Below are 27,783 nucleotides of genomic sequence, written 5' to 3'. Positions count from 1 at the left end.
TTCTACCAGGACCTGTATGGCTCTCGTGCTCAGTATACCACACAGGTACTAGAGGACTACCTTCAGGAGGTTTCCCATCCGCAACTATCTGCTTTGGATAGGGAACTGCTGGATGGGGAATTCACCCTGGAGGAGGTAGAGGAGGCGATAGCGGGACTTAATTTAGGCAAAGCCCCCGGGCCAGACGGGATTCCATTGGAGGTGTATTCTAAATATAGGGACATTCTGGCACCACAGCTTCTGAGCATGTATAATGCCTCCTTGGATGCTGACGGTCTTCCAGAATCGTTGTACGAGGCCTCCATTGTAGTCTTGTTAAAACCTGACAAAGACCCTACAGAGTGTGGGTCGTACCGCCCTATATCGTTATTAAATCTAGATTACAAAATCCTCACTAAAATTCTGGCAAACAGATTGAACAGAGTAATATCGTCCATTATACATGAAAATCAATCTGGGTTTATCCCTGGTAGATCTACATCCAGCAACATACGTAGGGCGCAGGTTATTGCTCAGTTGGGCTGCGCGGACAGGAGACTGTGGGCGTTGGCCGCGCTTGACACAGCCAAGGCGTTCGACTCTGTAGAATGGCCTTATTTGAAACATGTCCTTGGATGTTTTGGTTTTGGTCCTAGTTTCATCAGGTGGATCAATATCATTTATAAATCCCCATCCGCGAACATTCTGATCAATGGCTCTTTATCGTCAACGTTTGCACTATATAGGGGGACCAGGCAGGGATGTCCCCTGTCGCCTCTTTTGTTTGCGGTAGCTATCGAGCATTTAGCATTACGAATCAGGCAGGATAGTGTTTTTAAAGGCATAGCTATGGGAAATAGGGAGGACAGACTGGGCCTATATGCTGATGACCTCATTTTGTACATGGACTCAGTGGAGGTTACCTTGCCCCGAGCAATCACATTGATTGAGCAGTTTGGGGTCTTCTCTGGTCTATGCATAAATTGGGCAAAATCGGCCATAATGCCGCTATGGGCCGTAGAGTGGCCATCGGTATATCAGAATCTAATGGTAGTTGACAAATTCAAATACTTAGGAGTCAATATCACTAAGAACCCTGCCACCTCACATGACCTAAACACGAGTCCCTTGGTGTCATACTTCGTAGATAAATTTAAGTCTTGGAATACCCTACCGCTGTCTACCATGGGACGCGTAAATCTAATCAAAATGGTACTTCAGCCCAAAGCTTTGTACCTATTGGAACATGCGTGTGTACCTATACCACGCAAATTCTTCGATAAACTTCATTCTCTCATGGCAACATTTATATGGGGTAAGAACAGACGTAAACTGGCCGTGAAATCCTTACAGAGGAGCTGGGACGAGGGCGGGGCGGCCCTGCCGGATCTATTCTTGTATTTCCTTGCCGGCCAGTTGCGCTACTTGGTGCCATGGGTGACCCAGGATGTGCTTCCTAACTCAGAATATTACTTGCAGGAGTATTTGCACCTCTCCACCCTGTGGCCGGTTTTGGAGGGCCCGTCATCTCTAACAGGTCCACTCGTATTGATTCACAAGCTGGCGCATCAGGTGTGGAGGGCTGCAAAGATGCAGCAATACAGTGATTTACCAGATGATATACAACTATGGAACAACCCATTATTTCCACATTTGCTACACTGTGAAGGAGAGAGGATATGGAGAGGGTACGGTGTTTGCTGTTTAAAAGATCTTTATGAGAATGGCATTCTGTTCTCTTTCACTCAGTTACAGACCAAAGCGGGTGTCTTAAGGCCACACTTCTTCAGGTATTTGCAGTTGAGACACGCCCTTCAGGCCCAGATTAGAGATCTTAAAAGACAAGTATCTCTATATCCGCTCATTGGGGTCTTCAGAACACAGGGACCGAGGGGACTGATATCCGCCTTATATACACATCTGCTCAACCTTAAAATTTCAGCTTCTCCACTGAGTGCAGAATGTAAATGGAGAGGGAATATACCCACATTGACAGATGGTGAGTGGAGTGAGGCCCTTGAAGTTCCGATAACTGTATCCCCGTCCCTTACTAACAGATTGATTCAGTTATTTATTCTGCATAGGTGTTACCTCACCCCTACTAGGTTATATAAAATGGGTAGAAGATCACACACCGGATGTCATAGATGTGCTCAGTTGGGCGCGGATTTCTGGCACCTGATGTGGGACTGTAGTTACATTCAATCATTTTGGAGGGGGGTAGTGGAGCTCATTTCTTCCCTGATCCCAGATACTTTGGCGGTTTGCCCGAAGATTTGCGTCTTGGGAATTTTAGATGAGGATTCGAGACCACGCTACACACTCACCTTCATTAGGGAGGCCCTGTTTTTAGCAAGGAAAGCTATTGCTCTCAGGTGGATGGCGGATAGGCCACCCACGATTACTCAATGGAAGACCCTTGTTAATAACATAATTCCCTTTGAGAAGATTATGTATTCCCGTAGAGGATGTTCACAGAAGCACCAAAAGATATGGGGACCCTGGTGTGACTCTCCTCTGACTGCCACGACAGTTCATCTGCATGCTATAACCTGATTGTCTCATTACGTTCTGTTATCTGCTACGGTAATCCGGATCAATGTTCAATGTAGAGAATTAACCATGTGTCATCGTTTTTTGATATGGATGCTTACTGCTAAGTGCACTACTGATACGTCTTGACCATCAATGACTTAAAGAGGACAACCTTTATTGCTGTATTGCACATAGGCATTGTGATGTGTAATTGATTGCACTTGAATGTGACTGTTTTATTGCATTCCTTGCTTGTTACTTTTCAATAAAGCGAGTTTAAAAAAAAGAAAAGAAAAAGGGGGGGGGGGGGGGTATGTATTGTTGGTTGTTCTATTTTTGTTTAAATTAAGTGTTCTTTTATGCTTTGCTGATAATCTGTGTAACAGCATCTTGAGCATGCCAGAGATGCATTTTGTTTAATAACAGATTTAGTGTAACAATATCCTGTTGGTCTAAACACACAAATATAGAAGTAGTACTGAAGCAACAACAGATACTTACAAGTGCAATCCACAGTACTATATATTCATCAATGAAACTGTTAAAATACTGATTGAAAAATAACATGGCAGGTCCCATAAATGCTGTATCTTGCAAATGCATTTCACTTTTAGTCATATGAGCAACCTATCAGAAAAACAAACATAAAATAAACAGACATTACCATTTATTCTGCATTTATTTCAGCAAGAAAACAATAGCTATATTCATTACTAATACACACCAGAAAAATAGGCCAGCACTTTATGCCTGCTTCTATTAAAAGGAATTTGTCACCAGTTTTATGCTGCCCTCAGCTCTATTGCTTGCCGATGAGTCATTTTATATATATATATATATATATATATATATATATATATAAAACTAATTTCATTCATGAACTCCCAGTTCCACTGACTTTTTTCTACTACTGCAGTCAGTGGCAGTTGGGCAGGGATAGCTGGGAGCTCATGAATCATGAATATGAGAACTCATGGGCATGCGCTGGGGCTGTTCAATACTAGATTTAACAAAACAGCTGAGGCAGTTAAAGTGTCCCAGCGTTTTGTTAGGTTGATCTGCCACTACTTAGTTAGGATACCATAAAACTGATAACAGATTTTAAAGGCTTGTTCTCAGAATAAAAACTTACCAGCTACTGTAGCCCCACCGATCCTTACTGGGGTACCTTACTGGTGCCCTGAAAACCCATGTGCCCACATAGAGCACATCATCGAGGGACTCACTCAAAGTAAACGTGTTCTGTGCAATGAGCAAATGTCTAGGGTCCAGTCTATTTTGCAGAGGATACTGTCACTGACCACTGGAAATGTTAAAGGAAGATCTGCCAAATGTAGTCAGCAGACTGGTTCTTCTCACTTCCAGTTGGATTTTTGCAGATATCTGAATAAAAAACGACCAGATTGTTGGACTGGCTGCATCGGAATAAATTATTTACCAGTATTGCTGGTCTACACAATCACCAGATATAACACCTACATCAAGAACTCAATGTATCTGCCTTCCCAGCCTAAGGATCTGACCTGAGATGACACATCACAAAAAGAAAAGTGGAGTCCATATCCTAGGACACGTCTGGACAGAACTTAACTCTCGCCTAAAAATCTGCAGTTTCACCAATGAAGCTCACATCGAACATCTGTAGTGTACAGATATAACTTGGATAGTGTTTCTTTTCAAATAACTGAAACCTCATAATACAAATTTAATAACGAATACTGAAGCTATACCATTCTTTTTGCATCACCCTGTATTACGTTTCTTTTATTCACCTGTACTATTGATATAACCAAAGTTGTTGAAAGGTTAGCATCCATATAAAGTAGACCTGTCACCAGTCTTGACATGCCTACATTGCAAATAATTTTTTTCCTAATAAATTATAAATCTGGAGTATCTTTTCATATAACTTTGTTGTTCCATTCCTCAGTTACTACTACTACAGTTTATTAATCAGCAAGTGGGTGTTACTTTCCAAACAGTGCTGCCAGTGTATTTGTTTTCTATATACCATTTTGTAAGGTGGACTGAAGAGCTTGCAGAGGAAAAACACTGCACTCTGTAAAACCACACAAGTGTCGTGATCAGTACTGACCAGGTCACCTAAGGAGTTAAATGTTCAGGATCTGTTTAACTTCCTTCCTTTATCTCAACCTATGTTGCAAGTTGTCAGCAGTATATAGCAGCTGATACCTGCTACTGAATTCACTGACACAGCTCCAAACTGTTACACGTCTATCAAGTTCAACTGTTTCCAGATTAATTAAGTGTTCTTGCATAGCAAGACCACTTAATGTTATCTCACATATATATTATTATTATTCTTATTATAGCCAAATTTGCCACCCTAACTCCTCCCACAGTTTTTACACCACATAGACAAAAATTTACCAAAACGTGCAGATTGTTCCCGATCGGATTGCTATTACTTTGTGGAGCGATCCCACCCCCGGGGCCCCCGTGGCGGGCCCCGGAAGCCCCCTTTTTTCCCATAGACTTTGACAGGGTACATTTTCAAATCGCTCCCACTCGCCAGGCTTTGACGCTAAAGTCACCAAACTTGGGTCACTTAGTCATGGGATCAACCCGAAAATTTTGGGCAAATTTTGGGGACCCCGAAAAGTGGGCGGGGCCACACAGAACCAATCAAAATCTCCCCATTGACTGTAATGAGACGTTCAAATTGCTACTCCTCCCACATTTTTAGGAGTACAAATTCCAAACTTTGCAGACTTGGTCGGCACCCACCCTAGTACCTTACTTATGCTTTGTTAACCGATCCCACCCTCCGGGCCCCTGGGACGGGCCCCCAAAATCCACGTTTTTTCCCATTGACTTTGACAGGGAAAATTTCAAATCGCTCCCAGACGCACAGATTTGAAACTAAAGTCACCAAACTTGGGTCACTTAGTCATGGGGTCAACGCGCAATTTGTTAGAACATTTCGGAGACCCTAAAATGTGGGCGGAGCCACACAGAACCAATCAAATTCTCCCCATTGACTATAATGAGATGTTCAAATTGCTACTCCTCCCACAGATTTAGGAGTATAAATACTGAACTTTGCACTCTTGGTCGGCACATACCCGAGTATCTTGCTTGTGCTTTGTTAACCGATCCCACCCTCCGGGCCCCTGGGGCGGGCCCCCGAAAACCTCTTTTTTTCTCCCATAGAGTTTTATTGGAAAAATGCAAACGTTTGTCACTCATACAGCTTCGGAGTGAAACTCACCAAACTTGGGTCACTTAGTCATGGGGTCAACCTCAAAATTTCTGTCACATTTTGGGGACATTAAAAAGTGGGCGGAGCTACAAACAACCAATCAGATTTTCCCTATTGACTTCAATAAGAAAATTTTTAATTGCTGCCATTTCAACATTGTTAATGGCAGGGTTGTTAAACTTAATATATTCGGTTAATAGGTGACTAGAATTCAAATGTTTAAAAGTGGGCGGAGTCTACAACGGCCAATCAAATTTCAGCCATATGTTTTAATGGGAAAATTTAAAACTGCCGCTGCTCTTAGAGGGTCAATGGCAAAGTCACTAAACTTGGAACAGTTGGTCAATGGGTGACTGGGATTCAAATGTGAAAATGTGGGTGGAGCCTAAAATAGCCAATCAAATTTGAGCCATTTAACTTAGACCACCAGGTGACCCCCCCCCCGGACTACCAGGTGACTCATGGGTGCCCCCGCCCTAGCCCTTAGGTGCACCCGCCCTAGCCCTTAGATGCACCCACTCCGACCCTTAGGTGCAACTACCCCAACGATTAGGTGCACCCACCCCGACCCTTAGGTGCACCCACCCCGACTTTTAGGTGCAACCACCCGGACCCTTAGGTGCACCCACTCCGACCCTTAGGTGCAACCACCCCGACTTTTAGGTGCACCCACCCCGACTTTTAGGTGCACCCACCCCGACTTTTTGGTGCAACCACCCCGACCCTTAGGTGCAACCACCCCAATGATTAGGTGCACCCACCCCGACCCTTAGGTGCAACCACCCCGACTTTTAGGTGCAACCACCCCGACCCTTAGGTGCAACCACCCCAACGATTAGGTTACCCAGTTACTCCGCCCACTCCAGTTGTAAGCTACTGGTGGAGGCAAGAACACTTCACACAATTTCCCCAGAAATTGTAGCTTTTCTAGTTAAACATAATTGGTAATTTATAACTCTGCAAGACAAATGACATTAGAAAAACATCTAGCCCTACCTTTCCTGTATTAAAAGGGTTGTCGTGTTTAAGATAAAAAATGCAGGGAAAGTGTTAAAATAAAAACATGTTATACTCACAATTTAAATGCCTTCCTCTCCGCTCCTCCTAGCTGGGCTTGTTTACATGGCTGCATCTGTGACTTGCCTATATTGCAAATGAATGCAGCAGCCAATGTTCATATACCACTGAGGCCAATGATTGGCTGCAAAAGTCTCATGTAGTATAGGGGATGTCATCGCTGCAACCAAATAGATAATGGCATGGCTGCAGCAGTGGAGAGGATCGGAGCGCTGATACTACTCTTTCCTTACCATTTAATCATTTTTATTTAACCTTGGACAACTCCTTTAATGTCTAAAACACCATTCCTCCACATGTATGAATGTCCCCTGATCTTTTACACAGTTCTTAGAATTAATCACGTGCCAGTTCTTTGTACTGACCACACATTTCAAGAGACTTCACATACATTTAATAATCTAGTTGCACCCCTACAGCAACTCCTGGGTCCCTTACACAACTTGGTCTGAAGTCTTTACCCCTTCCTAACCACGTCACGTAAATATAAAGTCCTCCTTCCCCAAGGATGGGGTTCCTGCTGCAGGGGGATGGCAGGTATGGTTGTAACTAATAGATAAATGATTAACTATGCCTGCAGCACATTCATTTACATGGTTAGTTTGAATGCAGTGCCACTGGCAGTATCAGGCTGTCACACTGCCAGTCGCACTGACTAACACTAACAGGGAACAGAAATAACCTTCACATTGAGCGTTGTGTTCCCGAATGCAGAGGCACCTCTTGAGCATTTAGGTAGTGCTAGGGCAGTGATAACATCGCAGGGATTTTTTGTGGAGAGGGGGCTTGGAGGTATACAGATAGCATGAATCCACTTTAATGGGAGCTGAGCTGCAATACACTGGCAAGGCCACTGCACAGTGACTGGAGCCTTCTGCTTTCCGCTGCCCACTGTTTTGTTTCTGGCACTGGAAAACCACTTTTAAGCATTCTACAAAGAGTTTGACCATCAGAGACACTTTAATTTTTATGCCATTCTAAATTAAAACATTAGAATCGTAAGGAAGGTAATTAAGAAACCAGTATATTTCTATACTCCGATTTATGGCCTGCGAATCCAGACAAAACATAGCCTAAATAAAAGGGTAAAGCAAGCACAGCTGTCAAGAAAAATAATATACTCACTTATTTTATAGAAAATGAAAAAAAATTCTTACCACTAATTTATTTGTAACTTTGGCAGAAACACAGCCAAATGCAAGAATGTAAAGGCATGGGTGCTTTTCAAACAAATGAACCGCAGATTTCTTATATATCATGGTGGCTAGAACAATGATGCTTCCAATATGTAACATTGGAGACAATACACTGGTACCCTAAAATTGAAAAAAAAAAAAAAAAAAGGTAAAATAAAATACATTAGAGGGTGATCCGACATTTAAATCCTTATGTGCATTAAAAATATTAAAGCCTATGGACACCTTCGTGCACTAAAAATCAATAAACCAATATCTTACCGTAATGCAGCACATAATAAAATTGCACTTGTTTTTTTACTGGTATCAGGTTTTCTTCACAAGCACTCAGAAATGCTCTTCTATGAGTTTTGCTCTATGCTGTCATCTGCTGTGAGGTTCTGTGGGTGTTCCTGTTGATTTCACATGCACCAGCACAAGCTCTGCTGCCCTGCCCCCACATCCTGTTACACAGCACAGATAGCAGCCACTTACATATAGGCTGCTGGAACTTGGAAGTAACTTGGTAGTAAGATTTCATTCCAATCCACAACATGGTGAGTCTTACAGTATGCTACAGCCTGTAATCAGCAGATCTATTTCTCACTTTTCATTCTGTAGAAAGACTATTTGTAGACACAATAGATATTTCTGCTGATAATGTTAGTGCAGCAATCTACAGTCAGAACCATGGCGTTATAAGCCTGTTATAGATCTCATTACTGAAGCTCTCACTACCTGTACGGTCATCTAAATACAGTATTTGTGTGCAGTCCGCGCAGTGAACTGTCACTTTTCCTACACAGATTAGTACAGTGTGAAGACACACAATGCTATGTACACATATAAGTACACAGTGGGGGAGATTTATCAAAACTAGTGTAATGTAGAACTGGCTTAGTTGCCCATAGCAACCAATCAGATTCCTCCTTTCATTTTCCAATGAAGCTGTGAAAAATGAAAGGGGGAATCTGATTGTTTGCTATGGGCAACTAAGCCAGTTCTACTTTCAAGAAAAAAATGACAGCACTCTGAAACACTTTATTCACCCCTGTGGTTGCAATGTTTTCATCTCATTCACAGAGTCTCTTTACAAGCTATGAGCTAAAACATTGCGACTAGTGTTGAGTGAACTTGTGTTTAAAGTTCGGCCTACAAGGTTAAGGTTTTCTAAGAATTCAGTTATGGATTCGGCTACCGCCCACTAAGGGTCCATTCACAAGTCTGCATAATGGATCCACATCCGTTCCACAATTATGTTTTGCGGTCTGCAAATTGCATATCCGCAAAACACGGAAACCGCCCATGTGCGTTCCGCATTTTGCGGACGGCACATGGCCAGCAATATGATAGAAATGCCTATTCTTGTCCGTGGCTGTGGACAAGAATAAAACATGCTCTATTTTTTTTGCTGGGCCGCGGAACGGAAGTGCAGATGTGGACAGCAGATGGTGGTGCTGTCCGCATCTTTTGCAGCCCCATTGAAAATGAATGGGTCCGCACCCCTTCCGCAAAATTGCGGAACGGTTGCGGACCCATTATGCGGACGTGTGAATGGACCCATAGTTATGGTCCGTGGTAGCAGAATCCATAACGGAATTATTACATAACCCAAACCTGAACCTTGTACGCCAAACTTGAAACACTTGGAATTATGGCCAAAAAGTTTAACCTTGGTTACATCAGACCATAGCATCTTTTCCCACATGCTTTTGGGAGACTTCAGATGTGTTTTTGCTAAATGTCGCCTGGCTTGGATGTTTTACTTCGTAAGAAAAGGCTTTCATCCTGCCACTCTACCCCATAGCCCAGACATATGAAGAGTACGGGAGATTGTTGTCACATGTACCACACAGCCAGCACTTGCCAGATATTCCTGCAGCTCCTTTAATATTGCTGTAGGCTTCTTGGTAGCCTTTCAGACCAGTTTTCTTATCTTTTCAGCAATTTTGGAGGGACGTCCAGTTCTTGGTATTGCCACTGTTGTGCCATATTTTCTCCACTTGATGATGACTGTTTTCACTGTGTTCCATGGTATATCTAATGCCTTGGAAATTCTTTTGTACCCTTCTCCTGACTGATACCTTTTAACAATGAGATCTCTCTGATGCTTTGAAAGCTCTCTGTGGACCATGGCTTTTGCCATGGGGGAGAGAAACAACGGGAACAACCTAACCCAGCTAGGAGTGTCTTAGCTAACCTGACTAAATGGCTTGTTGTGTGCCCTAAGCCATGATAGTGGGTAGGCCTATAAGTGGGCAAAAACCAAGCCAAGTAGGGTAGAAAAGGAACTGGAATGGCATGTGCAAACTAATCCCCAAGCCAACTGCAAGGCGTCAGGGATCTAGAGCGAAAAATTCGGGGTGTATGAGGCAAGGCCAGAAGGAGACCTACAACCCATCTTGTGGATGACAAGGCCAGAGACATGATGCTCAATATTGCGGATACTGCCCCAAAGCGGAATGGAGGATCGGGAATACGTTGTGAAATGGATCATGAAAACCAACTGAACCTTGTAAAGTTTTGGTTTCGGGGAGTACTGGCAATGCCCTAGCCTCAGGAGATCGTGGGACCGAAACCTAACTGCCTAGACTATGCAGGAATGAGGGCCAAAAAGAACTATGTAGATAGGAAGAGAATCCTTGAATAGTTCCCCAGACAACAGCTATCTGCTAGCTGTGGTCCACGCGTTGTTCTACTGTGTGCCCCTGAGAATTGTTTTAACGCTTGAGACGTGAAGACCGACCTACTATCTGAATCTTCTACCGTGAGGAAATGCTGAACCTTGTCCAAAACCCGATTCAACGTGGTTGTAGGGAGTCTGAAGTTAGTGCGGCAAGAAAGTACGAAGCCATAATATACAAGATTCTGTCTGTGACCTCCCATGAGTGAGGGAATGCAATTGCAATGAAGCTATCGGCGAAAATGAATTCCTGGTCGTGGTAAAAAGGCAAAGACTTTGCGCGGGGACCTGGTTGACAAGATATGATCGACTACGATCAGAGACTGAAATGCTAGAGGGAATTACCCTACTTGTTCCTCCTCTGGCAGGACCTGAACGAAAGCATGAACAATTAAAGGGATTCTGTCATGACATTTGAGGCCTATAACCTAAACATATGGCCAGGTCCCTACTAATAACCTGAATCCGAAACTGTCTTTATTAAATGTGCCTGTGGCTTTATTAGCACATAGTTTTTATAACCTGTCATTCACCTACCTAAGGTGCCCAAGGGGACGTCGCTTCATACAGGGTGCCCGGCTGCAGCCATCTCCGTCTGGTGCCCAGCGCCGCCTTCCCAGTTGAAATCGCCGCCCTCCTTTTCTATAGAGCCTCCGAAATCGTCCGCTCCCTCAGCCAGATTCCATGCGGCTGTGAGAGGATGGCTGCAATAGGGCGGTCAAGACAGGTTTAAACGAAGTGCGCCGGCCGGCGCATGCGTACTTCGCTCAACGAGGCTGCTGCCAGGAGTCCGCACGGGCGCATCAGGTTATACCTAGTGCGCACACGCGGGATCTCGCTGAGGGAGGTGGCGCTGAGGTGAGGAAGGGGCTCTATAGAAAGGGAGGGCGGCTATTTCTAGTGGGAAGGCGGCACTGGGCACCAGACGGAGATGGCTGCAGCCGGGCACCCTGTATGAAGAGACGTCCCCTTGGGCACCTTAGGTAGGTGAATGACAGGTTATAAAAACCTGTTTTATGTGCTAATAGAGCCACAGGCACATTTAATAAGGACAGTTTCGGATTCAGGTTATTAGTAGGGACCTGGCCATATGTTTAGGTTATAAGCCTCAAATGTCATGACAGAATCCCTTTAAAGCAACACGAAATATCTGCGTAAGACATGACAATGATGCTGTACGGCGAACCAGACCAGTTGCGTTCAAAACAAAGTGAGCGATCAACATGGATTATTAGGAAATTAGGGAAGCAGGTATGTATGTGATACAGACGGGCCAAATCAGCCGAGCAGGACTGAAAGCCGTCATCGGGCCCCCAAAGCAGTCATCGGGCCGAAGCCGTCATCGGGCCCCCGAAGCCGTCATCGGGCCCCGAAGCCATGGGGCCGAAGCCGTCATCGGGCCCCCGAAGCCATGGGGCCGAAGCCGTCATCGGGCCCCCGAAGCCATGGGGCCGAAGCCGTCATCGGGCCCCCGAAGCCATGGGGCCGAAGCAGTCATCGGGCCCCCGAAGCCATGGGGCCGAAGCCGACAGCGGGCCCCCAAAGCCATAGGGCCGAAGCCGTCATCATGCCCCCAAAGCAGTCATCGGGCCCCTGAAGCCATGGGGCCGAAGCCGTCATCAGGCCCCCGAAGCCATGGGGCCGAAGCCGTCATCAGGCCCCCGAAGCCATGGGGCCGAAGCCGTCATCGGGCCCCCGAAGCCATGGGGCCGAGTTTTTTTAATTTTTTTTTTAAATCAAGAAATTATAACTATAATAAGTGACCTGAATAAGGTGCAGGTGAAATTAAACCATGAGCCTGACCGATGTGGCAGGCGATACCCAAGATAAACTACGTGGCCTGAATAACATGCAAGGCGAAATATCGTTAGGAAGACCCGATCGATGAAACCTGACCGACGTGCAAGGTGAACCCCAACATGAATTCAACTGCATGACCTGAAAAGACGAAGGGAAACGTGACAGAAAAATGGAGATAATAACTGACATTAACTAAAATGAAACCTAAATAACATAAGCTGGCAAGCAGATAAAGATGTGAGTCATTAAAAACCAAAAGCATAGCTGCACAGGTGGACAGACAACCATTGGTCGGACCACTGAAGCCATGGGGCCGAAGCAACCACCAGAGGCCCATTGGGCCGGGCAGCCGCTTGGATGCGAACCTTAGAATTAAGGACGGCTGGGGAAAAGATTGGGGCTTAACCTGACGGGTTTAGTGATCAACCGGAACTCGATGGCATTGCAAGTTCGCTAAGAGAAGTCTCTTATCGTGATTAACAAATTAACAGCTTGTGAAAACATAGCAGGAAACTGACTCCTATTGGCCCACTGGCCTCCGCTGAGGAGCTGTTTGGTGAACTGGGGCAGGAGACCAATCTGAGTGAATACGAACCAGAAGTAAAAGGAGACCAGTCTGAGTGAATATGAACCAGGATTAAAGAACCATAGTGGTGGGTGCAGACTGCCCCGGTGAGATTATTGAGTAAAACATTGACGTAGCAATGAACAGGAGAACGCAGCTTTGAGTGGAAGCAGAGTACAACACATGATGTAACAACAAATGGGTGAATGGAGCTTTGGATGTAAGTGGTACTTAAAAAAACATGGTATGGGCGCAGCTCTGAGTATGGGTAGCGCATGAAAAGCATGGTATAAAGCAGACGTATGAATGCAATCTGAAAGTGAGCAGAGTATAGACGTGATGCGAAAGCAGACACATGAACGCAGCTCTAGTAGTGAATGGAGTATAGGACAAGATGTAAAAGCAGACATGCGGATGCAGCTTTGGATGTGAACGGAATATTAACTGATGTGACAGCAGACATGGAAAGCGCCTTTGGTGAGTGGGGTATACGACCTGGTGTAGCAGTAGAAGTGTGAACACAACTCTGGGTATAAGCAGAGCATGAAATTTGGTATAACAACAGCTCTGGTTGTGAACGGAGCATAACATAGATGTAACAGAGACATTAATGCAGTTCTTAAAATGGGCCTGGAAAGAACCTGTAGTAGTATAGGACGTGTGAACGCAGCTCTGGGTGCGAGTAGAGTAAACCTAATATACCGATAGACATATGAATGCAACTCTGGTCGAGGGTGGAGTGCAAAAAATGATTTGACAGCATAGTGTGAATGCACCTCTGGGTGTGGCCGAGAATGAAATTGGTAGAACAGAAGCTCTAAATGTGAGTGGAGCATAAACATGATGTAACAGTGAAAGTGAATGCAGCTCTGAAACAAAGCCTAGAATGAACATGTGACAGCGGACGTATAAACACAGCTCTCACAGTGAGCAGAGCAAACATGGTATACCAGTCGACGCATGAACACAGCTCTGGTTGTGAGTGGAGCAAGGTGTGAACACCAGGGTGGTGCGTCCCGAGAATAAAAATGGAGTTACAGTAGCAGCTGTAAGCAGAGTACACAACATGTAATAACAGGCATGTAATACGGATCTGGCTGTCGGCTGGGTACGGAATGAGATGTAACAGCCAACAGGTGACAGCAGCTTGAATGTGAGACCAATCTGAGGGAATACGAACCAAACAGGAAAGTGCTTGACATTAAAGACGTGCGGATGCAGCATAAGACATGAAATAAAAGCCAGAAGTGTAAATGCCGCTCAGGATAACAGCAGAGCATAAAAGTGCGACAGGGTTTTTAAGTACATGGAGCAGTGAAATACGTGAAGTCTAAAGATGGTGGTAGCGGGGGGAGGGGGGTGGCAAGGAACAGCTACAGCAAGAGGCCTAAATAATAAACGCTGCGTCCGATCTCCAAACATGGCGTCATGTGCAGCCCGGGTAACTCTTCCTTTACAGCAAACCGGCTGAAGTAACTTTTCATACGAGACGAACAAAGCAAAGTAAAACTTGTAAGATTTATAGGAACTAACTCCTATTACCAACAAACAAAGTTTAAAAGAAATAGAAGTATTTAGCCCCAACGGGCAAACCTGAGGTAGCAGATTCCGAGGCAAAGCCTCCCGTTCGCTAGCAAAGTCGGTTCCGACCGGCCAGGAGAGACGGCCCCGGCCCAACCTACTTACGTAGCCTGGCGCGTGCATGCTAGCAGAGAGCAAAATAACAAGCTCTATTCTGGCTCCATGCTGCAAAGAAAGAATCCTACCACCTGAGAAGCTAGTTTGCTAATGACACCCAGCGGCAGCTGTGCACCTGAGAACACACGCCTGTGAGTGAGGCTGTGGCTCGTATATGAAGATCCTCCGCCCCTCCCACAAATGCAGGCTGACTAATCAGCCTTACCAACATATATATCAACATTATATATATATATATATATATATATATATACATACACACTGCTCAAAAAAATAAAGGGAACACTTAAACAACACAATGTAACTCCAAGTCAATCACACTTCAGTGAAATCAAACTGTCCACTTAGGAAGCAACAATGAGTGACAATCAATTTCACATGCTGTTGTGCAAATGGGATAGACAACAGGTGGAAATTATAGGCAATTAGCAAGACACCCCCAATAAAGGAGTGGTTCTGCAGGTGGTAACCACAGACCACTTCTCAGCTCCTATACTTCCTGGCTGATGTTTTGGTCACTTTTGAATGCTGGCGGTGCTTTCACTCTAGTGGTAGCATGAGACGGAGTCTACAACCCACACAGGTGGCTCAGGTAGTGCAGCTTATCCAGGATGGCACATCAATGCGAGCTGTGGCAAGAAGGTTTGCTGTGTATGTCAGCGTAGTGTCCAGAGCATGGAGGCGCTACCAGGAGACAGGCCAGTACATCAGGAGACGTGGAGGAGGCCGTAGGAGGGCAACAACCCAGCAGCAGGACCGCTACCTCCGCCTTTGTGCAAGGAGGAACAGGAGGAGCACTGCCAGAGCCTTGCAAAATGACCTCCAGCAGGCCACAAATGTGCATGTGTCTGCTCAAACGGTCAGAAACAGACTCCATGAGGGTGATATGAGGGCCCGACGTCCACAGGTGGGGGTTGGGCTTACAGCCCAACACCGTGCAGGACGTTTGGCATTTGCCAGAGAACACCAAGATTGGCAAATTCGCCACTAGCGCCCTGTGCTCTTCACAGAGGAAAGCAGGTTCACACTGAGCACATGTGACAGACGTGACAGAGTCTGGAGACGCCGTGGAGAACGTTCTGCTGCCTGCAACATCCTCCAGCATGACCAGTTTGGCATTGGGTCAGTAATGGTGTGGGGTGGCATTTCTTTGGAGGGCCGCAGAGCCCTCCATGCGCTCGCCAGAGGTAGCCTGACTGCCATTAGGTACCGAAATGAGATCCTCAGACCCCTTGTGAGACCATATGCTGGTGCGGTTGGCCCTGGGTTCCTCCTAATGCAAGACAATGCTAGACCTCATGTGGCTGGAGGTCATACAGGCACGTGGAGGCCACACACACTACTGAGCCTCATTTTGACTTGTTTTAAGGACATTACATCAAAGTTGGATCAGCCTGTAGTGTGTTTTTCCACTTTAATTTTGAGTGTGACTCCAAATCCAGACCTCCATGGGTTAAAAAATTTGATTTCCATTTTTTTATTTTTGTGTGATTTTGTTGTCAGCACATTTAACTATGTAAAGAACAAAGTATTTTAGAAAAATATTTTATTAATTCAGATCTAGGATGTGTTATTTTTGTGTTCCCTTTATTTTTTTGAGCAGTGTATATATTACTCTATTTGTGAGGCAAGGTAACAAAAAAAATTGCTGTTCTGGCACAGTTTTTATATTTTTTGTCTTTTACAATGCTCACCTGACAGAGTAGATAGTGATATTTTTATAGAGCAGGTCGTAACAACGCGGCAATACCTAAGGCTACTTTCACACTAGCGTTCGGGTGTCCGCTCGTGCGCATCCGTCTGGCCCCAATGCATTCTCAGTGGAGGCGGATCCACTGAGAATGCATCCGCCTGCCAGCGTTCAGCCTCCGCTCCGCTCAGTGAGCGGACACCTGAACGCTGCTTGCAGCGTTCGGGTGTCCGCCTGGCCGTGCGGAGGCGAGCGGATCCGTCCAGACTTATAATGGAAGTCAATGGGGACGGATCCGCTTGAAGATGACACCATATGGCTCAATCTTCAAGCGGATCCGTTCCCCATTGACTTTCAATGTAAAGTCTGAACGGATCCGCTCAGACAACTTTCACACTTAGAAAATTTTCTAAGTTTTAATGCAGACGCATCCGTTCTGAACGGATGCGAACGTCTGCATTATCGGAGCGGATCTGTCTGATGAAACATCAGACGGATCCGCTCCAAACGCTAGTGTGAAAGTAGCCTAATGTGTCTATTTTTTATCATTTTATTTTGGATTTACACAATAAATAAATCTTTGAAAATAAATAAATAAATGTTATTGCGTTTCCATTTTCTGAAAGCCATTTCTTTTTAATTTTTTTTTTGGGCAATTTTAGGGTCTCATTTTTGCTGGAAGAGATGATGGTTTGATTGGTACCATTTTGGGGCACATATACATTTTTGATCGCTTGGTATTACACTTTTTGTGATGTAAGGTGATAAAAGGGACGGCATCGGGCCACTTCCACAGCAGAGAAGCGGCCTGATTGTTAGCCCCTTCCATACAGCGGTCCCATGGCATGGAAGGGGTTATGTCTGCAGTTTGAAGCAGACTGTCAGCTGTATGTTACAGCTGACAGCAGAGGTCGCACTACATTTTTTTCCAGAAGAGTAAAATACTCCTCTTAACAATTTTGAGGAGTATTTTTAGCTGAAGAGGCGTACGAATTTTGCGGTAATTCACATATATAATGCATAGGCCCACATAACGTTATGAGGCTGATATTTCTGCAGGGAAACCATTGCTAGTCTCCCATGCAGAAATAAATGTAGACAATTTTACATTTATCCAACATCATACACTAAACAAAAGACCACTGCTGCCATACACAGGGCCCACCTGACACTACTATATACATATTAGCTCTGCTACATGTCCATTACACAGACAGAACTACTGTGTGCACATTACACACAGAAAACTGTACAATGCACTGGTTACACTGACATAGCCCTGCTTTATACACACCTTCCATACATAAAGTACCTCTGCATTCTCCACCAACATAGTCCTACATAGAGCCTGTGTTCTCCTAACTCCTCCCACACATTCATGTCCCAGTTTGCAGGGCGGCGCAGGAGACCACTCTTGAAGTGAGTCCAGTGCGAGCAGGTGGTCTGTTGGATTGCAGCAAATAGTGCTTCTAGTTGTTTAAGCACCACCCTGGCTAACACCAAGTCCAGTCTCAGTAGCCAGGACCCTGATCCTCCTTCCTCCCACCATTTACAGTCTGGCTAAACAAGTGATCCCACACTCGGACATTCCGAGGACCTCTTTGCATCTCCATTTATTGATTTGGCCCTCTCGCCAAGCACGCTTGAATAGGGACCTGAGATCTTGTGCCCCAATTCCCAACCTCTTCAGCATCCAGAGTCACAAGAATATGACGCAGGGGAACGGCAATTAGTATTTAATGAGGTAAATGATGATGAGACATAGTTGCCAATGACTCAACCGCAATTACTGTCTCAAGAGGTTAAGGAAGAGGATGACACATAGTAGTCAATCACTATGGTTGTGGTTAGGTCAACAAATCAGGAGGATGATCAGAGTGAGGAAGTGGAAGAGGAGGTGCTGGACAACGAGGTCACTGACCCAACCTGGGTAGGTGGCAACAAGCCGAGCGAGGAGAGCAATACAGAGGGGGAGGGATCTGCAGCACTGAAACAGGCTGGAAGAGGCAGTGGGGTGGCAAAAGGTAGAAGCCGGGCACCACCGAACAGGCCCGCAACTGTTCCGCCGAGTACCCCCTTGCGTAAATCTCCCTTGCCAAGGGGTAGATGTTTGGCAGTATGGCGCTTTTTTGAGGAAAGTGCGGAGGACAAAAGAATAGTAGTTTGCAACCTGTGCCACACCAAAATGAGCCGGGGCATGAACACTAGCAACCTCATCACCACCAGCATGATCTGCCACATGGCATCAAAGCACCCCAATAGGTGGGCCCGAACGCCTGGGTCCACAATCTGTGTCTGCGGGTCACACCACTGCCTCCTCTTTCCCTGTGTTACGTGCTGGCCAATCCCCTGTCTAAGACGCAGGCCCGGATGCCTCCTGCCCTGCACCTGGACCTTCGCAAGCATCATCAGCGACCACACCCACTTCCCTGTCCCAGCGCAGCGTCCAAATGTCAACAGCTGATCCCTAGGGGTCCTATTCAGGTCCAATTCAGAGAGGCATAACAACTGAGGTTGTGCCCATGTTAGGCCTAAAGGTGCATGTAGAAGCCTCCCAATCCTTCCAAAGATAAACGTCCTCCATTTTAGGCCTAGTTCACACTAACGTTTTTTTTGCGAGTGTACGGGCCGTTTTTTTGTGTTCCGTATACGGAACCATTTATTTCAATTGTTCCGCATTAAAAACGGAATGTGTTCCGTAAGCATTCCGTTTCCATATTTCCGTTCCGTTGAAAGATAGAACATGTCCTATTATTGCCCGCAAATCACGTTCTGTGGCTCCATTCAAGTCAATGGGTCCGCAAAAAAAAGGAACACATACGGAAATGCATCTGTATGTCTTCCGTATCCGTTACGTTTTTGCGGAACCATCTTGTCACAACTAGACAGCTGAGAAGCTCTGACAGGAGCTTTCCAGATCCTCCTCCTTGAGTTTCTTTGTTTTGGTTAAGTTCCTCATCTCGTTAGTCTATCTCAGCTGTCATGCAGTTGGACTGATTGCTTCCCTTTAAGTTCCTCCCCATGATGCATTAGGTTGCGGCTTATACAACTTCCTGGAATGTGTGTGCATGCTGTTTCTATTCCCCAGTCCTCTGCAAGATAAGTGCTGTTCCTTTATTTGTGATTTTCTGTCTGCTGGATTTTCAGGTGACCCTGACTCCCTCCGTGTCTTGTGTAGGGAGCCGGTGGTCGTGTCCCCTCACTATTGTAGGGTCTTCAGGTATTAGATAGCTGAGGTACGTGGATATGCGCCCATCCACCTTTGGGGTGTTCGCATAGGCTGAGCAATTAGGGAGAGTGGCAGGTCTCATGTAGGGGTCTCCCTTTTGTTCCTTAGTTGTGGATCCAGTGAGTCATTAATTGTATTGCATTGTCTTGTTTCCTGTACACCATCCGTGACACATCTTTTGAAAATGTTATGCCCAGCCCAATTTTTTCTATGCAATTACTGTATACTGTATATGCCATACGGAAAAACGGAATGGAAAAACGGAACAGAAACGGAAACACAACGGAAACAAAAAACGGAACAACAGATCTGTGAAAAATGGACTGCAAAAAACTATAAAAGCCATACGTTCGTGTGTACGTTCGTGTGAACTAGGCCTTATCCACTGGATTGGACATCCTCCTGCTAATCTTCGCTATTGAGACATCCACGTTAGGGATAAGTGTGCCACAGACACATCTTCCTCTGTGAATGGGTACTTTCTTTAAAGCTCTCTAGGAATGAAAACACTCTTATCTGGCTTTACCCACTCCTTCTTAGTCAGAGCACAGATATTATCCTGAACCGGAAACATTGTAGACCTCCTGTGCCTTAGGCTATCAAACATTTGTTCTTCAGCCAATCGAGATTCCTTAACATTCTCTAACCCCACAGTATTATATAATGGCTTTAAAGGGGTTTTCCAAGTTATTTTTTTATTCTGTTTGTAGCTAAAAAAAAAAAAAAAGTTATGGATTTTCAATTGTTTATCATCTTCTTCTATAGTGGTCCCTTTCTCATAGCTCACTGACATCAGGTTCTTTGCTTGCTCTGATGATGTTCCGTGCACCAACCTAGGGCTTCAGGAGGGAGCAGAAGTCTGATCTGTGGGCTGTGGGCTGTGCTTGCTGGAGGGACAAGCCACACTCCCTGCAGGCTTATCTGTCTCGTCATGCTCCATCCATCCTTAAGCTGAGAGTACATTCAGAAGGCATCGTCATAGAATCGAGCTTGACAGCTGCCAGTGTATGTGGGCTATAAGAACATCAGCACTGATGTCCGAAAACTGGGCGAAACATGTTGACACAAAATCACACTCCCTGTATGTTACTGGAGGCAGAATGGCTTAGCATTAGCTTTTATAACCCAATAAGCATTAGAGGAATTTTAGTCACAGTGAAAGCTAACAGGTGAGGGGGAGTATTTAACAGGACTGGAACAGGTGAAATACTCTGCCTGTATAAATGAAAGAAGCAGCAAGATGTAAATGGCCAGGAGAGCAACCAGAAGAAAGAATGTCTGGGTGAGGTCAGTAACTACTTGGAAGAGCTGCAGCAGGAAAAGAGCCATCTGTGAGCCTATCAGAACTGCCAAAAAAACCATGAAATAAAAAGCACTCAATATATAAAAATCTATAGTTTATTTAGATATCATGTATAATTGACAAACACATCACATCAAATAGCAGAGGTCAGATGGAATACAGCTCCATGGCGTTGTTGCAGAATCAAAGCATTTACAAGGTAAACAGACTAGACAAATATATATCAATACGTCTTTTGAATCAATATCCCATAAATAACAATAGTCATAATTGAAATGATAAACCATCAATTACTTTACAGCGCCAGCAACTGTAACAAATATATATATATATATATATATATATATATACATACATACATACACACACACACCTTGGAAAATGAGGAAGCAGCACACTATAAATACGAGGGGTGCACGTCCGGCCAGTGTGGACCAGCACCTAGGTCCAGTGAAATAGAATGGGAAAACAGCCAGCAGCACTCCAGATTATTGAAGAAAGCATGTAGTTTATTGACCCAAAAATCAAGCGACGTTTCAACAGCTTGTTGCTGTCTTTATCAAGCCTGGCTTGATAAAGACAGAAACAAGCTGTTGAAACGTCGCTTCATTTTTGGGTCAATAAACTACACGCTTTCTTCAATAATCTGGAGTGCTGCTGGCTGTTTTCCCATTATATATATATATATATATATATAAAATCCCAGAGTGCCTATTTGTATGAGTGTAATAATTAAAAAGGTACAATTCCGTGACTAAATGGACAATGGTCACCAAAAAATATATAATGACCACCACCACACAGAGTCCAACACTCACACAATACAGGCAAAATAGGGATCAATAGCCCTAATCCACATAGCCAGTTTAAAATAAAATTAGAATAACATATGAGCTAGACTAAACGGATATCCATCCTTAAGGGTACTACAAATAAATATATAGAGTGCAGCTGAGAGAGCAAATGTAGAGCAAGAAACAAAAGGCATAATAAATAAGTATACGGTCAGGTCTACCATGTATAAGAAAAACCCTCGATGCGCGTTTTGGCACCAAAATGGCTTCATCTTATGACGCCCACATTTATTCATGAGACGAACATCACAGAATGTTGCTACACACCCCATAGCTCTGCAACTGCATGTAAACAAAGGGTCAGTACTAGGTATGTGTGTAAATAGTAGTTTTCTTTTGGTTGACCTCACTTATCTAAAGTATAAACTCCTGAATTTTCTGTAATTCAGACAACCAGTTTGAGGAGGATATCAGTATCCTCTATGTGGATCAGGGGTCTTCCTGACTGATCATCTGAGGATGAATCTGAGTCTTAAATCTGCCCCTCTTCCTCCAAATCAGATTCACTAGAATCCAAATCGGTGGAGTAGGTTTATATTTAGCACGACTTGGCAAGGATTTCTTAAAGACAGCCTTTCATGGGTCCAGACATTATGAAATAAGTAGGGGGTTATGTAGGGCATAATTCATGGATGCGATATCGCTTAATAGTGTGTCTGTCTAGCGCTCTGTTCCCCCGCTGTTGCAATAAAGGAATTCAAGAGGGGCCTGGATGTGTTTCTAGAGCGTAATAATATTACAGGCTACAGCTACTAGAGAGGGGTCGTTGATCCAGGGAGTTATTCTGATTGGAGTCGGGAAGAAATTTTTTATTCCCCTAAAGTGGAGAAAATTGGCTTCTACCTCACAGGGTTTTTTGCCTTCCTCTGGATCAACTTGCAGGATAACAGGCCGAACTGGATGGACAAATGTCTTTTTTCGGCCTTATGTACTATGTTACTATGTTACTATGTTACAATACTACAGTACATATGAATCTGTTCAATGTGACAGTCTCCTCTTTAACAGACGATGCTCAGTCTTTGAGTCACACACACTAATGTACATATTGTAACCCATTGCAGTTTTCAGATTCAATGGGCATGGATTTGACATTGCGTTCAGTGCAGAATATGTGCATCAAAAAACACTGTGTGAACACATCCTAAACTACTCAGTTAGGCCTCCCCCGACCGTTTCCCCCCCCCCCCCCCCGCTTACTGGCCGTTTTTTGCGGTCCTTATACGGTCCGTATGCGGAACCATTGATTTCAATGGTTCCGCAAAAAAAACGGAATGTACTCCGTATGCATTCCGTTTCCGTATTTCTGTTCCATTTAAAGATAAAACATGTCCTATTATTGCCCGCAAATCACGTTCCGTGGCTCCATTCAAGTCAATGTGTCAGCAAAAAAACGGAACACATACGGAAATGCATCCGTATGTCTTCCATTTTTTTGCGGAACCATCTATTGAAAATGTTATGCCCAGCCCAATTTTATCTATGTAATTACTGTATACTGTATATGCCATACGGAAAAATGGAACGGAAAAACGGAACAGAAACTGAAACAGAACCAAAAAACGGATCCGTGAAAAACGGACCGCAAAACACTGAAAAAGCCATACGGTCGTGTGCAGGAGGCCTTATGAACTATTCTCTTCATAGAAAACTGTTCTAATTATTTTCTCCCACACCCTTTTCTAAACTAACTTGCTCACTGAAATTTGTAAGATATCAAGTCTTGTGAGACCAAGATGGGTTGCCTGTTCACTGAAGGATCAGAGTTCATCATCTCATAGAAGTCTATAGAGAGGGGAGGTGAAAGACGAGGAAGGAAATGGAGAAATGATTCAGAAATTATGAATCTAATAACCAGTGACATAAAAGTCATGATAGATTTCTGTTTAGGCACGTGAACTGCCGGAGGATATACCTCATTTATGACGAGGAGTGTGCCGCATCATAAATGTGGTGCATCCTCTGGCAGCGCAGGGGATATCAAGACTGGCGCAGAAAGCACCTTCTTGCTAAATCTCCCTAAAGAGAACTTTTCTGACTTCTTCAGTCAGCCTTTTTAATGACAAGGGAAAGGTCATCAGCAAGTGATTTATTGTTCTTACATTTAGCAGTATCTCTCTGACATACATTTTAATTTCCGTTACCAACATCAATAAATGCAATAAGATGCATTTTTATATGGATTATATATACTTGTCCTAGATATACACTGTGTTGTTGGTGCGAAGTGAAGCTTCTGTGTGTATTGAGACTTCTATGGCTACAAACATTTTCTTACAAAGGATTTGTCTCTGTTAAAGCTATGTCAGATTCAGTCGGTCACTCGAAATTCTTAGTATAATACAATTTACAAAGTGTTTGTACTTACAGCTATTGTTGATCCATTTTTTCCCACTCCACCTGTAAAGATTACTCTGAAGTAATTGATAGAGGAAAATATGGTGCCTGCAACAGTGCAGAAGGCAGGGACAAGTTTCACTTGCACATTCAGTACAGGGATCTTTAACACAGAACACAAAAAAGACAGAATAAGATAAGTCTTTGATCACAGAATATAATTCCCATTATCTATACACTTTCATTAAAATAGCTTTCTGCATACATAGATGAATAAAATGTACACTGTGTTTATTTGTGAAGTTAGTCAGGTTGTGCATTTTGTACAAGGTTGAAAGGGTCTTTCAACCTTGTACAAAATGCACAACCTGACTAACTTCACAAATAAACACAGTGAAATATGAAATGATTTAGCTAAATAAATACATACATATGTGGAAAGCATTTAAAACAGCTACTCCTTAGAAGTCCTGTAAATCCAGGAGCAGAATGCAGACTGCACATAAGGCCTGTGATGCAACCAACTACAGATTACTTACAGAAGTGTCTGCACTGAGCATTTTAAACACTAAGGCCCCTTTCACACGGGCGAGTATTCCGCGTGGATGTGATGCGCGAGTTGAACGCATTGCACCCGCACTGAATCCCCACCCATTCATTTCTATGGGGCTATTCACATGAGCGGTGATTTTCACGCATCACTTGTGCGTTGCGTGAAAATCGCAGCATGCTCTATTTTGTGCGTTTTTCACGTAACGCAGGCCCCATAGATTTTCACGCACGGTTGCTAGGAGACGATCGGGATAAAGACCCGATCATTATTATTTTCCCTTATAACATGGTTATAAGGGAAAATAATAGCATTCTGAATACAGAATGCATAGTAAAATAGCGCTGGAGGGGTTAATTTTTTAAAAATAATAATTTAACTCACCTTAATCCACTTGATCGCGCTGCCGGCATCTCTTCTGACTTCTTTCTTTGCTGTGTGGAGCAACAGGACCTGTGGTCATCACATGATCCATCACATGATCTTTTACCAGAGCGCACCGCTCATTGCCAGGTAGAATGAGCTCCTCCCTGGCTATGAGCGGTGCGCTCTGATTGGATGCGCTCACAGCCAGGGAGAAGAGAACCGCTCCAGTTTCCGCCTAGTATAACCAAGTCAGCTAATTAGAATATAAAGCGCCGAAATCAACGGGGACCAACAGCGGATGAAAAAAAAAAGTGCGATGACATCAGTTGTGGGCCGCCCTATAAGGTAAGACCCTAATTAGACTAGGGCTAAACAGATGAAGGGGTTTGACACAGGCATAAATGTCTGTCAGATTAGAACTATTATATATTAGTAGTCTGTCACCAGAAAATTCACTGTTAAACTGGGCACAATGCCTTGTAGGTTTTCACGCAACCCCACTCATTTCTATGGGGCCTGCGTTGCGTGAAGTGCTGACATCTGGTGCAGCATTGGCATGATTGCTTGTGGCCATGTCACCACTGAAGTAATTCACTGACTGCAGAGGAGCAGGTGTCCACGCCCATGCTGCACCAGATGTCAACATGTTGGAGACTGGAACATGGATACAGCAGACGCAATGTGAAGGATAGGAGCTGTGGGGAGCAAGTAAGTCTGAATCTAGTGTTTAGAGAGGTAGGCAGTGAGCACTTGCTAAAAACTCATTATTCCTGGAGAACCTCTTTAAATCCGTGAAGATCATTTTCATTTGATTCTTGAGACCTTATGTATGAATATGAAAATAAAAAATTACTCTTACCGATAATTGGTTTTTCCAATAGCATCCACAACGGCACTTATTGGAGGAGTGTCCCCGTCTCGGACAGGAAACAACGACGTAGAAGCAGAAGATTTAAGAACCTCCTCCCCCTTTACCTAGTCAGTCAATAAGAGAGGACACGGAAGTGATGCCAAAATAAATCATGTATTAATAACCAAGGACAATTACATCATTTAAAGAAACAATAAGTTTTTTCAAACTTAGACCCAAGTAATAATATATCAGGGAGGGAATCCCAGTGCCGTTGTTGAGGCTATTGGAAAAACCAATTACCAGTAAGAGTAATTTTTTATTTTCCCTAACGCCTCCACAACGGCACTTATTGGAGGATTAACAGAGTAATAGGATTTAGGGAGGGACAGCAGCAGAAAGTACCCTGCGCCCAAAGGATAAGTCCTGGTTCTTAAGGATATCTAACCTATAGTGATTGAAAAAAGTCATAGGATTGGCCCAGGTTGCGGCTCTACATATCTGTTCTAATGATACTGATGCTGCCTCCGCCCATGAGGATGATACTGCTCTGGTGGAGTGAGCCCTTATTCCAACCGGGGGTTGGAGATCTTTCTGCAGGTAAGCTAACTGGATCATATTTTTTATCCATCTGGATATCGTAGGTTTGCTTGCCCCGTGACCTTTGTTGGGCCCTTGGTACTGTAAGAACAGTTGGTCTGAGTGCCTGAAAGATGAAGTTCTGTTGAGGTAGCAGATTACCACCCTTCTTACATCCAAGTTGTGGTAACTCTTCTCCTTTTCCGAGGTTGGTGAAGGACAGAACGAGGGCAGCAATATTTCTTGTTCGCAGTGAAATCTTGACACTACCTTAGGTAGGAAGGCTGGGCAATGTTTCAGAATTATGCGATCATCGAAGATTGTTAGATAAGGAGGTTTATATGAAAAGGCTTGTATCTCCCCGACTCTTCTAGCCGTTGTAATGGCCGTAAGGAATACTGTCTTCAACGTTAGAAGTCTCAGGGATATATCTTTTATAGGTTCAAACACAGGAGACATAAGTACAGACAGCACTAAGTTGAGGTCCCAGGGAGCAATGGTCGGACGGGCTACAGGAGACTTTCTCGTTCGCCCTTGAGAAAACGCTTTATTAAAGAGGATTCTGACAACTTGACGTCCAAAAACACACTTAGGGCTGATACCTGCACTCTAAGGGTTGCTGGCCTGAGGCCTTTGTCAAGTCCGGCTTGAAGGAACTACAGAATTTGAGGAATGTTGGGCAAACCCGCTGTCATGGTCTTACCTTCTTGCTGTTCTCCTTCGTTTGACATGTGCTGGCGGCCATCTTGGTTTCTGGGTTTCTTGTAGCCTTCCACCCTGCGGCTCCTCCTTCCCACTGGGAGGAGCTGGATGCCTAGCTCATATATATAGGAGGTCTGTGGCTTCAGTTCCTTGCTTGGTCCTCTTGTGTTCACATGCTTCTAAGACTGCTGCTGCTTCTGGTTCCTGATCCTGGCTTCGTCTGACTACCCTGCTGGTTCCTGATCCTGGCTTTGTCTGACTACCCTGCTGGTTCCTGATCCTGGCTTAGTCTGACTACCCATCTGGTTCCTGACCTCTGGCTTCGCAAAGACTCTGCTCGGTTTCACCATCCGTTTGGACTTTGCTTTACAGCTTTATTTTCAATAAAGCCTTCTTATTTTCACTTATCTCTTGTTGTACGTCTGGTTCATGGTTCCGTGACATTAGGACCAAGCCATGAATTCTGACGGTACAGGGCCATCCTCGCTACCCACGCTGGTTGCCAGACTTGATCAGCAGGATCACCTGTTGGGTCGGTTCGCTGTGGCGTTGCAAACCCTGCTTGAACGCACGGCTCATTTCGCTCCC

The 27,783-nt window shown here is 44.4% G+C and overlaps 1 protein-coding gene across 1 annotated transcript in view; it reads right to left on the bottom strand.

Moving 5' to 3' along the window:
• CEPT1 (choline/ethanolamine phosphotransferase 1) overlaps positions 1 to 27,783 on the bottom strand; it is a 326,348-nt gene that overhangs the window by 24,276 nt on the left and 274,289 nt on the right. Inside the window, exons 6-8 of the mRNA XM_040424136.1 lie at positions 24,180 to 24,311; positions 7,972 to 8,130; positions 3,016 to 3,141 (exon numbers count right to left, since the gene is read on the bottom strand). Coding sequence (XP_040280070.1) covers positions 3,016 to 3,141; positions 7,972 to 8,130; positions 24,180 to 24,311 — 417 coding nt within the window. The remainder of the gene's footprint in view (positions 1 to 3,015; positions 3,142 to 7,971; positions 8,131 to 24,179; positions 24,312 to 27,783) is intronic.

The sequence above is a fragment of the Bufo bufo genome, chromosome 3 (assembly GCF_905171765.1).
Source record: "Bufo bufo chromosome 3, aBufBuf1.1, whole genome shotgun sequence".
In the NCBI taxonomy this organism is placed as follows: domain Eukaryota; kingdom Metazoa; phylum Chordata; class Amphibia; order Anura; family Bufonidae; genus Bufo; species Bufo bufo.
Note: the sequence above shows the minus strand (reverse complement) of the source record. Positions and strands in the feature narration are given on the sequence as shown.